This window comes from Corythoichthys intestinalis, chromosome 8 (genome assembly GCF_030265065.1).
Source record: "Corythoichthys intestinalis isolate RoL2023-P3 chromosome 8, ASM3026506v1, whole genome shotgun sequence".
Lineage (NCBI taxonomy): Eukaryota > Metazoa > Chordata > Actinopteri > Syngnathiformes > Syngnathidae > Corythoichthys > Corythoichthys intestinalis.
This window is the reverse complement of record NC_080402.1, coordinates 2821313-2835901: the sequence shown is the minus strand read 5'-3', so window position 1 is coordinate 2835901 and position 14589 is coordinate 2821313. Positions and strand designations below refer to the sequence as shown.

At 38.5% G+C, this 14589-nt stretch overlaps 1 protein-coding gene across 7 annotated transcripts in view; it reads right to left on the bottom strand.

The window, feature by feature from the left end:
• The window catches only part of lrba (LPS-responsive vesicle trafficking, beach and anchor containing), a 442809-nt gene that overhangs the window by 120244 nt on the left and 307976 nt on the right, over nucleotides 1-14589 (bottom strand). For all 7 annotated transcript variants that reach the window (XM_057842680.1, XM_057842682.1, XM_057842684.1 and 4 more), the window contains 4 exons: nucleotides 11842-11957; nucleotides 11665-11777; nucleotides 5894-6034; nucleotides 3074-3193 (listed from right to left, as the gene is read on the bottom strand). In XM_057842680.1, coding sequence (XP_057698663.1) covers nucleotides 3074-3193; nucleotides 5894-6034; nucleotides 11665-11777; nucleotides 11842-11957 — 490 coding nt within the window. The remainder of the gene's footprint in view (nucleotides 1-3073; nucleotides 3194-5893; nucleotides 6035-11664; nucleotides 11778-11841; nucleotides 11958-14589) is intronic.

Here is a 14589-nt window from a genome sequence, read left to right as displayed (position 1 = left end):
TTGCCCTCTGGCGAGCTTCCATGAATGGCTCCGATGCTAAAGCTAAACGCTATACTCGGCACGCTAAATTGAAACGTCTCTTCGTTAATTCCTCTTTTGCGTTCGGAGTGAATGAGTGCGTCCGAGCAGAAAAAGTCGAGCGACGTGGATTCAAATATATGTTAAGAAAATGGAGTTGTGGTTCAGAGTTTCGATTTTCAGGTGATGTTTTGACCTCGTTGTAAAAAAGTGAAAAAAGTAGAAGTGGTAACCTCTTGGTAGCTCATGTTACCGTACGGTTTGCGATATAAGGCTCATGATAACAATCACAATATAGTGAAACGACAATTATTGACACACAGGTGGGTAAATCATTTTACATGAAAACTTAGAAAAGCAAGCTATGGTCATCCTTCTGCTGTGAATTGGTTGAAATTGTTGATCACGAGTAGACGTCCAATGCGTTTGAACAGGGAGGGTGGCTGCATTGGATGTCTAGCCCTCAATGGCAGCCAGTGAGCTAATGTACAGTGGTATAAAAAAGTATCTGAACCTTTTGGAATTTCTCACATTTCTGCATAAAATCACCATCAAATGTGATCTGATCTTTGTCAAAAGCACGCAGATGAAAATACAGTGTCTGCTTTAACTAAAACCACCCAAACATTTATAGGTTTTCATATTGTAATGAAGATAGCAAGCAAACTAAACAAATAGGTGAACCTTCTGCATAAGGAGACTTAAAGAGCATTTGAAACCTATTATTACCCGACAATTTAAGTCATGCCTGTTCCCAATCACTGATGAGCGGTTTAAAGCTGCCCTGCCCACTATAAAACTCACACCTGGTAAGAATTGTCTTGATAAGAAGCATTGTCTGATGTGCATCATGGCTCATTCAAAAGAGCTGTCTGAAGACCTGCGATCAAGGATTGTTGAGTTGTATAAAGTTGGGAAAGGATACAAAACCATCTCTAAAAGTCTGGATGTTCATTTATCGACAGTCAGAGAAGTCTACAAATGGAGAGAGTTTGGCACTGTTGCTTCTCTCCCAAGGAGTGGCCGACCACCAAAGATGACACCAAGAGTTCAGCGCAGAATACTCAGAGAGGTAAAAAAAGAACCATTGAGTGTCTGCTAAAGAATTACAGAAATCACTGGCGCAGTCCAATATCTCTGTGCACACATCAACTATATGTAAAATAAAACTGGTGTTCATTAGAGGTGTGCGAAATTTCCGCTTCTTAGTTTATTCGCGATTCGGCCGTGGAAGATTCGAGAACGATTCACAAACATCCAAATTCCGATTATTGAAATATGTCAAGTAAAGCGGAAGTAAAACACACTCAGCGCGCCGCGCGGTCTTCGGGATGCAATGAGGAACGGAGCGAGAGTAGCTAAACATCATGCCATCAATAATCGATTTATAATCAATCGTAGCCTCTGAATCGTAATCGAATCGTTAGGTGCCCAAAGATTCCCACCTCTAGTGTTCATGGGAGGACTCCTCGTATAATGTTCGCAAAAAGGCACTTGGACACGCCACAGAGGTTTTGGCAAAATATTTGTGGACTGATGAAACCAAAGTTGAATTGTTTGGGAGTAACACACAAAGTCATGTGTGGAGGAAAAATGGAACAGCTCACCAACATCAACACCTCATCCCCACCATGAAGCATGATGGAGGGAGCATCATGAGCTGGGGCTGTTTCGTTGCCTCAGGGCCTGGACAACTAGCAATCATTAATGTAAGAATGAATTCAAAAGTTTATCAGGATGTTTTGCAGGAAAACCTGAGGCCGTCTGTCTGACAGTTGAAGCTGAAAAAAGGATGGATGCTGCAACAAGACAATGATCCAAAACACAGAAGTAAATGACCTTCAGAATGGTTTCAGAAGAACAAAATACACGTTCTGAAGTGCCCAAGTCAAAGTCCAGACTTGAACCCCATTGAGATGTTGTGGCATGACGTAAAGACAGCGATTCATGCCAGACATCCCAGGAATCTGACTAAACTACAGCAGTTTTTTAGAGCTAAATGGGCCAGGATTATTCCTGATCGATGTGCCAGACAGAGCTCCAGCTACAGGAAGCGTCTGGTTGAAGTTATTGCTGCCAAAGGGGGGGCACAAAATATTTTGGCGTGATGCTTCACTTACTTATTTTCCCCCTTCTGTCATTGTTTGCATACTATCCTCAATAAAATATGAAAACCTATAAATGTTTGGGTGGTTTTAGTTAAAGCAGACACTGTTTTTTCATCTGTGTGATTTTGACAAAAACAAAGATCACATTTGACGGTGATTTTATGCAGAAATGTGAGAAATTCCAAAAGGTTCAGATACTTTTTCACACCACTGTACACACTTTTCTAATTTTGGTAGCAACCTGTTGGTTCCTTATTATTTTCTTTTTTAAAGAGTGACACCTTTTTCAAAACGATATATCGATTCTTGGTGGGAGCCTACTGATAAACTTTTGCGCTACAAAGTATGGCAATATATCACCTTTTCGATATATTGTCACACCCATAGTTGTGACTCTGGCGCTTCAAGGGTTAAATATTGTTGCAGTCCATTTTATTGCTTCTTGTTTTTCATGCAATTTTGGTCCGTCCCGGTCTGATGGCTTTTGACGGGTCCGAACGGAGGGAGCGAAACCATCGCGTTCGCAATCAAGCGCCGCTGTAACGCGATCCACATGTTTTATCGCCGGGTTGGGGGGCACTCCGGCGCAATCAAGCGTCAAACACCCCCCGATTGGCTGACCCGGTGCCGAGCTGGAAGGTTGCTTTGACATCCGACGTCGGACTGTAAATGTTTTAGGGGAGCAGTTAAAAGTGCGCCGGGTCGACCTGGAGATTTTGCAAGGGGGCGTGGCCTAAAATGGAAGTTCAGGTTCTAGCCCGGCCGAATGGGAGACAGATGAGGATTAGTCTTCGGCTTTGATCGCCGGAGCGGGGAACTTTCATTGCCACGGGATGCTAATTGCTAGTGACTGGTTGGCGCTGTTACTCGCCGTTTTGGAAAAATAGTCATCAGAAAAGTCGCTGAAATCGTCTCGGTTTTGTCATAGCGTGTTGATATTTTTCTACCTTGACATCGGACGTGTCTCTCTGGCAGTTCCTCCAGGCGCGGGAAACCGAAGAGAAGGTGCGGTCGGCGTGGTCAAATTTGCCTCCTTGGAAGTTTAGGAAGAATGTGGTGAAGGGTTCCTGTGGGTTAAAAATAAACAGATTAATCATGATTAAAGTTTCTAAACCAGTGGTTCTTAACCTTGCTATCTGTGTGATTTTGACAAAGATCAGATCACATTTGATTGTGATTTCATGCAGAAATGCAAGGAACACCAAAAGGTTCAGATGCTTTTTCATACCACTTTAACCTGTTTTGAACAAAGTATGTAAAAAGGATAAAAATGCCTCTAACCATACCTGCTGTTTCTGTTGAATTATCAAATATAAAACTACGGTATTCAGTCTCATTTTTTTCTGTTGAATGTTTATCCTAACAAATTAAATAAATATTATTACACTTCAAAACATTTAGTTGAGCATGTTTGGCTGTCAATGGGACATCAATAGTACAGATTTTAATTAACAAAAAAAAATGTGGGATTGTTTTTTTCATTTTGGGTCCGAAACCTTGATGATATTTGGGCAGTAAAAAAACAACAGTTTGGACTAGAGCTGTCAAAATTATCACGTTAACGGGCGGTAATGAATTTTTAAAAATTAATCACGTTAAAATATTTGACGCAATTAATGCACATGCCCCGCCCAAACAGATGAAAATGACAGTACAGTGTAATGTCCGCTTGTTACTGATTTTATGGGTTAGTACCATGACTCATGAGTGAGCATGGTGTAATTATTGAGATCAACAATGGCGAGCTACGAGTTTATTTTTGGATTTAAAATTTTTACAAATTTTAATAAAATGAAAACATTAAGACGGGTTTTAATATAAAATTTCTATAACTTGTACTAACATTTATCTTTTAAGAACTACAAGTCTTTCTATCCATGGATCACTTTAAGAGAATGTTAATCATGTTAATCCCATCTTGTTGATTTATTGTTATAATAAACAAATACAGTACTTATGTACAGTATGTTAAATATATATATCCGTCTTGTGTCTTATCTTTCCATTCCAACAATAATTAACAGAAAAATATGGCATATTTTATAGATGGTTTGAATTGCGATTAATTACGATTAATTAATTTTTAAGCTGTGATTAACTCCATTAAAAATTTTAATCGTTTGACAGCCCTAGTTTGGACATGAAGGTTGTGGTGTCCTAAAAGAAGGACCCAATCGGGCCATTGTGAACATTTTTTTCTTTGAAATAATAAAGGCAAATTCGAACTAACTAGGTAGAGGTGTTAAAGGGTTAATATACAGTATATATATATATATATATATATATATATATATATATATATATTAGGGCTGTCAAAATTATCGCGTTAACGCGCGGTAATTAATTTTTTAAATTGATAACGTTAAAATATTTGACGCAATTAACGCACATGTCCCGCTCAGAAAGTATTCTGCCTTTTGGTAAGTTTTACAGCAAGACTTTTTGTGCTGTCCAACAGCGAACTCTTGTGGTCGCTTTGCGACATGGTTTATTGTTTTCTTTCCAGTTCATTATGGCTGCACGACGTCTCGGGCTGATAATGTTGTGCTTATATGATCCTTAGACAAGATTTGTCCGTAAGTATGGTTGTTGTAAAGAATGTACATATTATGTTAGTAAGCGAAATGTTATATTTATGTATGAGACGCTTTTTGTTTATGTTTAGTGAACCTGTATAGCGTGCTAAGCTAACGTTGTTGCTAATGCAATGCTTGTGTACTTTTTTTTTTTGTAGTTTTACGACGGTCTAAAGAGGACAATCGTTTGAGGCCATTTTATTAATAAATCAGATGAAAAAAGGAAGAAGTCTAATTATTAAGGCGTCGTTGACTAGCTGTCTAGCTTTGGAAAAAGTAGACGCTTCGGAGTGAGGACAGCATAGACAGATTTAAATGACAGTAGAGTGAAATGCCCACTACAGTCCTTTTGTACCGTATGTTGAATGTATATATCCATCTTGTGTCTTATCTTTCCATTCCAACAATTTATTTTACAGAATATATATACAATTTACAGAAAAATATGGCATATTTTATAGATGGTTTGAATTGCGATTAATTACGATTAATTAATTTTTAAGCTGTAATTAACTCGATTAAAAATTTTAATCGTTTGACAGCCCTAATATATATATATAGTATATATATACATATACACATTTTTTTTTTACCGTATTGCATGCAGTACAATTAGAAATTGTCATAATATTATAAATAGTATTCAGCAGGCCTGTAACAAAAACAGCGGCGAAGAAAAACAAGAGAAAGTAATCCCAGTGAGCCTTTAAAGCCAATAAAGGCGCACTGCTGATGCATTTCTAATCATGTATAATCTTGTTAGGAGAGATCAATAGTGCTCTCTCTGGCCCGACCCCCCCGCAAACACCCCTCATATACCTGAACACGACTATCGCCGGCCACTGTAACGCTAGCGTGTAATTTATACGATATATAAGAGGCGGTCGTGACATTAATATGCTTCGGAGGCTCTGAACACGAGGCTCGAGCGGCCTTAGCATAAGCCTGCTAATGATGCTCGTGGATCAATGCTGCTGCTCTGCTGGGACCGGCTGACAATGGTGAGCTAGTGGCGCAATAACATGCAAACGGGGGGGAGGAAACCACAAAAAAAAAAAAAAAACATAGTAACCTCTCAATCCCTTGAGGGCACTAGTGCAAAATTGATGGCGTCCACTCAACAGAGACAATATTGCCTTGTGCTTCCAGTCTCTTAAAAACTCATCTCCAGCTCGGTGGATTCACACTTACCATGCGTAGAAGCCACATGAGGGTGAAGCTGGAGGTGGAGTAGTGCGTGCCGTAGTGGAACTTTGGCACCTGCTCGTCATCCCAAGACTCGAAGCGCTCAGAGAAGAAGGCGGCACGCTTGGGGTTCAGCGCGCCGATCGGCTGTAGAGAGTTTTACATGTTACTTTTTGCATTTTCAGTCATGGATGAAACATATACTGTAGAAAATAAAATCATCACGTTACCTTACCATTTACCGTATTTTTCGGACTATAAATTGCAGTTGTTTTTTTTTCCCCCCATAGTTTGGCTGGGGGTGTGACTTATACTCAGGAGGCGACTTATGTGTGAAATTATTAACACATTATGATATCATTTCACATGTTATTTTGGTGTTTTGGAGTGACACTGATGGTTTGGTAAACTTGTTAGCATGTTCTTTATGCTATAGTAATCTGATCAACTCTTAATAGCTATGGCCACGTTCGCGTTCTGCATTTGGCAATGTGTGTTCAATTGTACTATTGACTTTTTTATATTGAAATGCATGCTTTTAGTTTGTGGCACTTTCACGCCCACGTGGAGGCACAATCGCACTTGTATACGTGAAGAAGAGCGCTCACACGCCACAAGAAGACTGGCAGCTATGCAGCGTCTGAGTGAGAGAGAGAGAAACACGGCTGCGACCCTACGTTCATTGTTTATGCTTGTAAAATATCTCTACAGAGGCAAACCCTGTGTGCATCATCTTTTCTGTTGTTGTTGTTGTGTTTTCCATCCGCGATCGGACACTTAGAGCCAGTTGTGTGGTTGTTTGAACGATGTTCTAATGCTAGCGAACGCATGCTAACCGTTTGTGTCATTGCTGTAATAGCAGCTAATTATAATTTATTTACGTTGATGCGAACCTGTTTGGTATCGAGGACGAAATTGATTACTATTTTTAGTTTCACTCTTCAAATGATGGTGTCATAACGGCGGCCAAAATTAAGTCAGCAAGTTATACAGACGTCCAGCATCGTCATTTGGGAGTTTAGCTCGCTGTATAGCCGTAGCGTCCCGGTGAGGACAGTATATTCGCGTTTCGCTGTTCATGCATCATGTAACATGATTATACTGTACACTTATTCAGCATGTTGTTCTCTATTGTATTTTCATATTAAATTGCCTTTCAAGATGACATATCTGTTCTATGTGTTGGATTTTATCAAGTAAATTTTCCCCAAAAATGAGACTTATACTTCGGTGCGACTTATATGTGTTTTTTTCCTCTTCGTTGGGCATTTTACGGCTGGTGCGACTTATACTCAGGTGTGACTTATAGTCCGAAAAATACGGTTATCTATCTGACGGCATGATGTCACTTCCTTAGTATCCGATTGTTGTACGGAGGCAGCAGTCCATATTAAGCTGCGTGTAATATTACCCGCCTACATTATCCTTTTAACAACTAATCCGGATAATAGGCATACTAGTGTGGCCAACATGCTGTATAGTCCAACTAATAACATGTTTAAGGCCATTATCCGTCCTAGTGTAAACATAGCCTAAGAGTAGCGCTTCTTCACAAGTACTACGCAAGTAAAACTAATGTATGACTTTTACTGGAGCACATTTGTGGAGAAAAAAAAACACTACTCTAACTTCGCTACTTTGGGCTACACTAGAGTCGTTACAATTTTCCTCTTTATTCGACGCATTAGATTTGACCTCTGGGTAGCTCACGATACGATTTGCGATAAAATGGCTCGCGCTAACGATCTCACGATACGGTGATACTAAAATTATCGATACACGTCTCAGGAAATAATTCGATTCTAGAAAACAACTAATAAACAAGAAAAAAGCTATTTTCATCCTTCTGCTGTGAGTTTATCACTAGTAGACATCCAATCTGTTTTAAATAGGAGGGTCATCCTTTCCACTGCATAACGCACAGACATACAGTCAGTTTTCCCCGACTAGGCCAAGCATTCTCAGGCTTATCTTTTTACTACTGTGCGAATTCGTATATTTGTTCATGTATTTTTGTTAATTCGATAAGCTATTAAAGCTTGGTTCAGAAACCACTGAACAATTGTTGGAGTGAAAATTTCCAAGTAAGAGTCAAGATGGCGAGCTACCCACAGACGACCTGTTGAACTGTGCGTCATGCCGGAGAACACGACTTCTGTTTGGCATCCTGGTATAGTATAGCTCATTGCCTGCAATTGACAACGATCGACTTCCAATCCATTTTGACTTAAATGGATTGACATCTAGTGCCTTCAATGGTACTGAAACATGGCAATGGCATTACTGAGTTAATATTGTTGCATTTTGAAAACCAAGCGTCATAACTAGAGGCGTGCAAAATTTCCGTTTCCTAGATTATTCGCGATTTGGCCGTGGAAGATTCGAGAACGATTCACAAACATCCGAATTCCGATTTTTGAATTATACCAGGTAAAGCGGAAGTAAAACACAGTAGGCGCGGTCTTTGGGACGCAATGAGGAACGGACCAAGAGTAAATATCGTGTTCAACTCATGCCACTAGATAAAAAAAACAATCATACCTGAATGCGACCGACAGCCGCTACAAACAACGCCCAGTTGCTAGCTGCTACAAACATACGGCTACAGTAGATAGCATACTGTATATATGTAGAACTAGATGCAAAATGACTGACGACGGCGGTGTTAGAACATGTATTATTGAACAGAGATGCAAAATGACAGACTTGCCGGCGTTAGTAAACAGCCGCCATCTTAAAGCAGTAGACTTCTCTCGAAGGCCTTTTTTGCAGCGAACCTAATTAACTTTTTATCTAAAATATTCCTAAATCGGCAAAATCTTGTCTTGAATCTATCTTTAAATGATGAAACAGTTTTAAAACTTTGACATGTCAAAAGTAGACAGAAGGGAAATTATGGGATAACGGGAGCAATTTTAACAACTGTAACGGTTGGAAGTATTTTATTTACTGTTACTTTTGTATATTTGTTTACTGTTATATGTTAACTTGATACTGAAATAGTAGTTTGGTTTAGCCTGAGAGGATTTTTGAACAATTTTGGAACTAATGTACAAAACAATAAAAAGGAGGGGGGTGCATCAATAATTGTTCTATAATCGAATCAGAGCCTCTGAATCGTAATCGAACCGTTAGGTGGCCAAAGATTCCCAGCTCTAGTCATCACTACTGAAAATCTCCTTTATGTTTAGCAATATTCTTAAAATATCACCACACGGTGACCCAAACAGACAAGCACGACCCATTACGCCCACACACAACAGTAGCCGAAGCTTGGATCAATACCGCCTAGTGACAGGCGGCCTGTGATATGAAAGAGATGCCATTGATCCGCCCCCCGCTAGCCCTCATCCTCAAAAGGCCATCATTCCATTAGCATTGATCCGCTCTCTGTGTGTGTATGTGATGGATTAAAGGGAGGGAGGGAGCGACAAAGGACTAATAAAAATCTAAGCGTTCTTTCTACAAATGAGGATTTAAATAACAGCCATCAGAAACTAAAGAGTATTTCAACCTTTTATGAAGATGGAAAGTAAACATACTGCTCGGCTAATGTCGTCAGGGGTTGGATCAACCAGTGTGGCATGGGAAGGCAACTGCCACCCCAGTTGACAAAAAAACAAAAAATCTGTACAAATATTAGCAACAATTCTCTGCGATTTCCAACGAGCGAGTGTATTGGTGCCGCCACGGCGAGTTGACAGTGATACACTGTGACTTCCTCGGGGTTGGCGGGGGTCCGCCGGGGTAAGGGCTGAGTACACATGGTGAATTATACATCACAGCCATTGCTCTGATTTATAACCCTAATAACAGCCCACTCATTAAAAAAAGAAAAGGCTTGAAGGAGGCATATAAAAGAAGAAATAGTGAAAGTGCCACTGTCGCGTCGCGCGCCGGCCGACGTCGTTAACGCCGTAAATTATAGCAGGGAGGCGACAGGGGGGATTCCGACGGGTGCTTACGGTACGCACGGCGCCGAGGCGCTTTCGCAGAATCTTCCGCGGGCTACAAATTGGGCCGATTTATCACCGACGGCGGAACCGGAATGTCGGATCGACGAGCTAATAGCGCACAGCTAATGAGATGCTGTCACTTTAAGAAAATTTGTGTTGGATTTTATTCGCGTATGTATCGGTGAAATGGGTAAAACATTAAACAAACTTTCGATATGAGGGTCGAGAATGTTAAATGTACAAATATGAATGTTAAAAAACTGATGTTAACTCGTTAGCTGCCATTGGTGGTGATTAACGTCCTATCCATTTTGACTGCTCAAAGTCGTGGCTATTTTGTAATGCTAATTCTAGTCATGTAGTATGTACAGTATAATTGATCATGTTTTTGTTCGGATTATAACTATTCGCCATGTCGGGTTGTTTCGGTTTTACAAATTTAATCTTTTTTTCTCCAGCAGCCATTGGCGCTAGTCGACGTTCAATCCATTTTGACCGTTCGTCGTTATTACTTTGTAATAGGGCTGTCAAAATTATCGCGTTAACAGGCGGTAATTAATTTTTTAAATTAATCACGTTAAAATATTTGACGCAATTAACGCACATGCCCCGCTCAAACAGACTAAAATGACAGTACATTGTAATGTCCGCTTGTTACTTGTTTTTTGGTGTTTGGCGCCCTCTGCTGGCGTTTGGGCCCAACTGATTTTATGGGTTAGTACCATGAGTGAGCATGGTGTAATTATTGACATCAACAATGGCGAGCTACTAGTTTATTTTTTGATTGAATATTTTACAAATTTTAATAAAATGAAAACATGAACAGGGGTTTTAATATAAAAGTTCTATAACTTGTACTAACATTTATCTTTTAAGAAATGCAAGTCTTTCTATCCATGGATCGCTTTAACAGAATGTTAATAATGTTAATGCCATCTTGTTGATTTATTGTTATAATAAACAAATACAGTACTTATGTACCGTCTGTTGAAAGTATATATCCGTCTTGTGTCTTATCTTTCCATTCCAACAATAATTTACAGAAAAATTTGGCATATTTTACAGACGGTTTGAATTGCGATTAATTAATTTTCAAGCTGTAATTAACTCGATTAGAAATTTTAATCGGTTGACAGGCCTACTTTGTAATGCTAATTCTAGTCAGGTAGCATATATAATCGATCATGTTTTGGTTCAGATTATGACTATTCGTCATGTCGGGTTGTTTCGATCTTGCACCTTTAATCTTTTTCTGTCCAGCAGCTATTGGTGGCGATCTACGTCCAATTTATTTTCACTGTTCAAAGTTGTGACCATTTTGTAATGCTAATTCTAGTCAGGTAGCATATAAAATCGATCATGTTTTTATTGGGATTATGAATCGCTTTTCGCCATTTCACCATTTGTGTTGTAGTTTTATTGCTTTACAACTTTTATATAGGAAAGTCAATTTCATGCAATGACACTTTTCGGCCACCAGGAGGGGCCTGCCCCCCCCTTAAAATCCGCTTATGGGAAACATACAAACAAAATGTTCCAACTTTGAAGGAGGGTTGACGAAAATAAAATAGAAAATAACAATCAAATTTTGTGTAATTTTTAAAATAGAAATATACAATATTTGCAAGTTTGATATACCCATTACATTAAGACAAAAAAAAAAAAAAAAAAAAAAAAACTATACAATACCGGAATACAAAACTGAAAATTTTGTTTTTATTCCTCGTTTATTTCTTTGTTTGCAGTGTTTTCATTTTTTATTGAAGAAAAAAACATGTGTTTTCACCTTTCTCTTTCTGAATTCCCTTTGCGTCATCTTACCTTAGACAAGTCTCGAAAGTTGCTAGGCAGCGTCAGATCTAATTGGTCGACTTCGTAGTTGGTGATGATCCAAGGAAAGACGGGGTACTGGTTCAGGTCGTTGTAAGTCCGGCCTGGAGGAAGACCGGAGGATGAAGACCAAAGAAGAAACGGAATGTATAGAAACGGGATACTTACCTGAAATGGTGTTGAGGAAAATGAGGTACTCAAAATTAGAGATTTCACGACGTTGCCAACGTTGAGTCATGTTGGACGCCTTGAAAAGCTGCTTTGGTGTGGCCAGCGAGATTCGCCTTAAGGGAAAAAAATTAGGGCTGTCAAACAACTAAAATTTTTAATCGAGTTAATTACAGCTTAAAAATTAATTAATCGTAATTAATCGCATTTCAAACCATCTATAAAATATGCCATATTTTTCTGTAAATTATTGTTGGAATGGAAAGATAAGACACAAGATGGATATATACATTCAATTAGGGCTGCAGCTATCGATTATTTTAGTAGTCGATTAATAGATAAACTCGTTAGTTCAAATAATCGAGTAATCGGATAAAGAACATGAAAAATTAAAATACCTGAGCCTCAAACGGTATAAAAACAAAAGAACAGTTGGCTAAGAAACATAGCAAAAGTCCGCTAGCTTAAATGCTATTAAATGCTAATGTTTTTTTTTTTTTTTTTTAATGGCTAAATATGCCTATAAACTAAATTACGAATGCATTAAAAACATCAGCTCAAACAAAAACTTGGCTTATGTTGGTCTTAACAGGGAGCAGAGGAATGATTACAATGCCACTTTAATTAAACGAATACTCCAAGGCGCGAAATTTTATTTGAATCTTTTTTCTAATTGAATTACTCAAGTTAATTGATTAATCGTTGCAGCACAACAATTGTGCTTTTTAAAGCTTTTACCTTCCTTCACGTTTGACAAAAAATAAACTAAATATATAAACTAAATTATGAACGCATTAAAAACATCAGCTCAAACAAAAACATAGGTTACGTTGGTCTTAACAGGGAGCAGTTGGATTCAGCCATATGAAATGAGGCAGAGCAGAGGGCAGTGTATCCACCCTAATCAATAAAACGATGCAAACACTTTCAAAATAAACCATTACAACGCCACTTTAATTAAACGAATATTTGAAGCAATAAAATTTAATTCGAATATTTTTTGTCTAATCGAATACTCGAGTTAATCGATTAATCATTGCAGCACTACATTCAACATACGGAACATAAATACTGTATTTGTTTATCATAACAATAAATCAACAAGATGCCATTAACATTATCAACATTCTGTTAAAGCGATCCATGGATAGAAAGACTTGTAGTTCTTAAAAGATAAATGTTAGTACAAGTTATAGAAAATTTATATTAAAACCCCTCTTAATGTTTTTGTTTTAATAAAATTTGTAAAATTTTCAATCAAAAAACAAACTAGTAGCCCGCCATTGTTGATGTCAATAATTACACAATGCTCTTGGGTGCTTAAGCCCATAAAATCAGTCGCACCCATCGCCAGCAGAGGGCGACAAAATTCCAAAAAACACAAGTAACAAGTTGGCATTGCATTGTGCTGTCATTTTAGTCTGTTTGAGCGGGGCAAGTGTGTTAATTGCGTCAAATATTTTAACGTGATTAATTTAAAAAATTAATTACCGCCCGTTAACGCGATAATTTTGACAGCCCTAGAAAAAATATGTCTATAAAAACACTTTTTTCATATTGTCCGACATTCTTTTGTGAATATGTAAACTTAAATTGTAAACGTAAAAAAAAAATATGTCTTACATTGCCCCAGCTTCCCCTAAATAGACACACTCAAAATGTTTTTTTTAAACTTTTAATTTAATCGTATTTGTCCAATTCCCTCCCTGACATTCCCACTGTCCAATTATTCAATAAATAAAAGTACATGGCGCGATGATGGAGTGCGGTGATGCTAGTAGTGTCCATGTGTGTGCGTGTTAGGGTCCATTAATCAGGTTAGTTTGCAGACAGAGCGGGGTCACTTTGCCTCATTGACCTTTTAGACAGCAGCCAACAATGCACAATCACGAGCACAACATGACTTCCTGGATTCAACCTTTACTGAACAGAATTCAAAATTAAACTACTGTAAAAATAACCTTCAATAGAGGTGATTGCTTGATTATAATCCAGTAAAAAAAGTTATAGAGTTCATATTTTCATTTTGAAAAAGCCTAATGACAGTAATCACCGCCCTGACAGTGATTTATTCCATCATTCCCCTTTGTTTTAATTGGATCGGGACTCATTTGTTTTTGTCCCGCCACGCTGTGCATGTGTGTGTGTCTACCACAATGTGCGCCTTCAGCCCCAATTTACTGTGTATTTGTCTTCTTAACTAGTGTTGCTCGGTTGTATTTTTCATGTCGTGTCGTGAGAGTCAAATCGAGCCCGAGGCATTTTTGGGTTGTTTTGGCGAGGAGAGCAAATACGACTAAAATTGTATTTGGAAAGTGATTGATGTTATTGTTAAGTACAGGTAGTCCGCAGGTTACGACATACTCGACTTGTGTGATTTTGACTTTACGACATCGGAGTCTCGTCCGCCATTTTTTTTAGTTTTTTTTTTTTTTTTTTGGTCGCATAAACAGTACCTTATAGTACCTCACAGTATCTTATTCTTTATTGTACTATAAATTTTCGGACTATAAGGCGCTCCTGACTGTAAACCGCCACCCACCAAATTGAGAGACGGCGAGAACCAAAAGTGGTATTTGGTAAGTGGCAAAATTAAGTTTGCCATGTGGCATTTTTTTTCTGGCACATGGCAAAATGTATTTTGCCATGTGGCATTCTTTTGCCATGTGGCAAAATGGATTTTGCCATGTGGCATTTTTTTGCCATGTGGCATTTTTTTGCCATGTAGCAAAATGGATTTTGCCATGT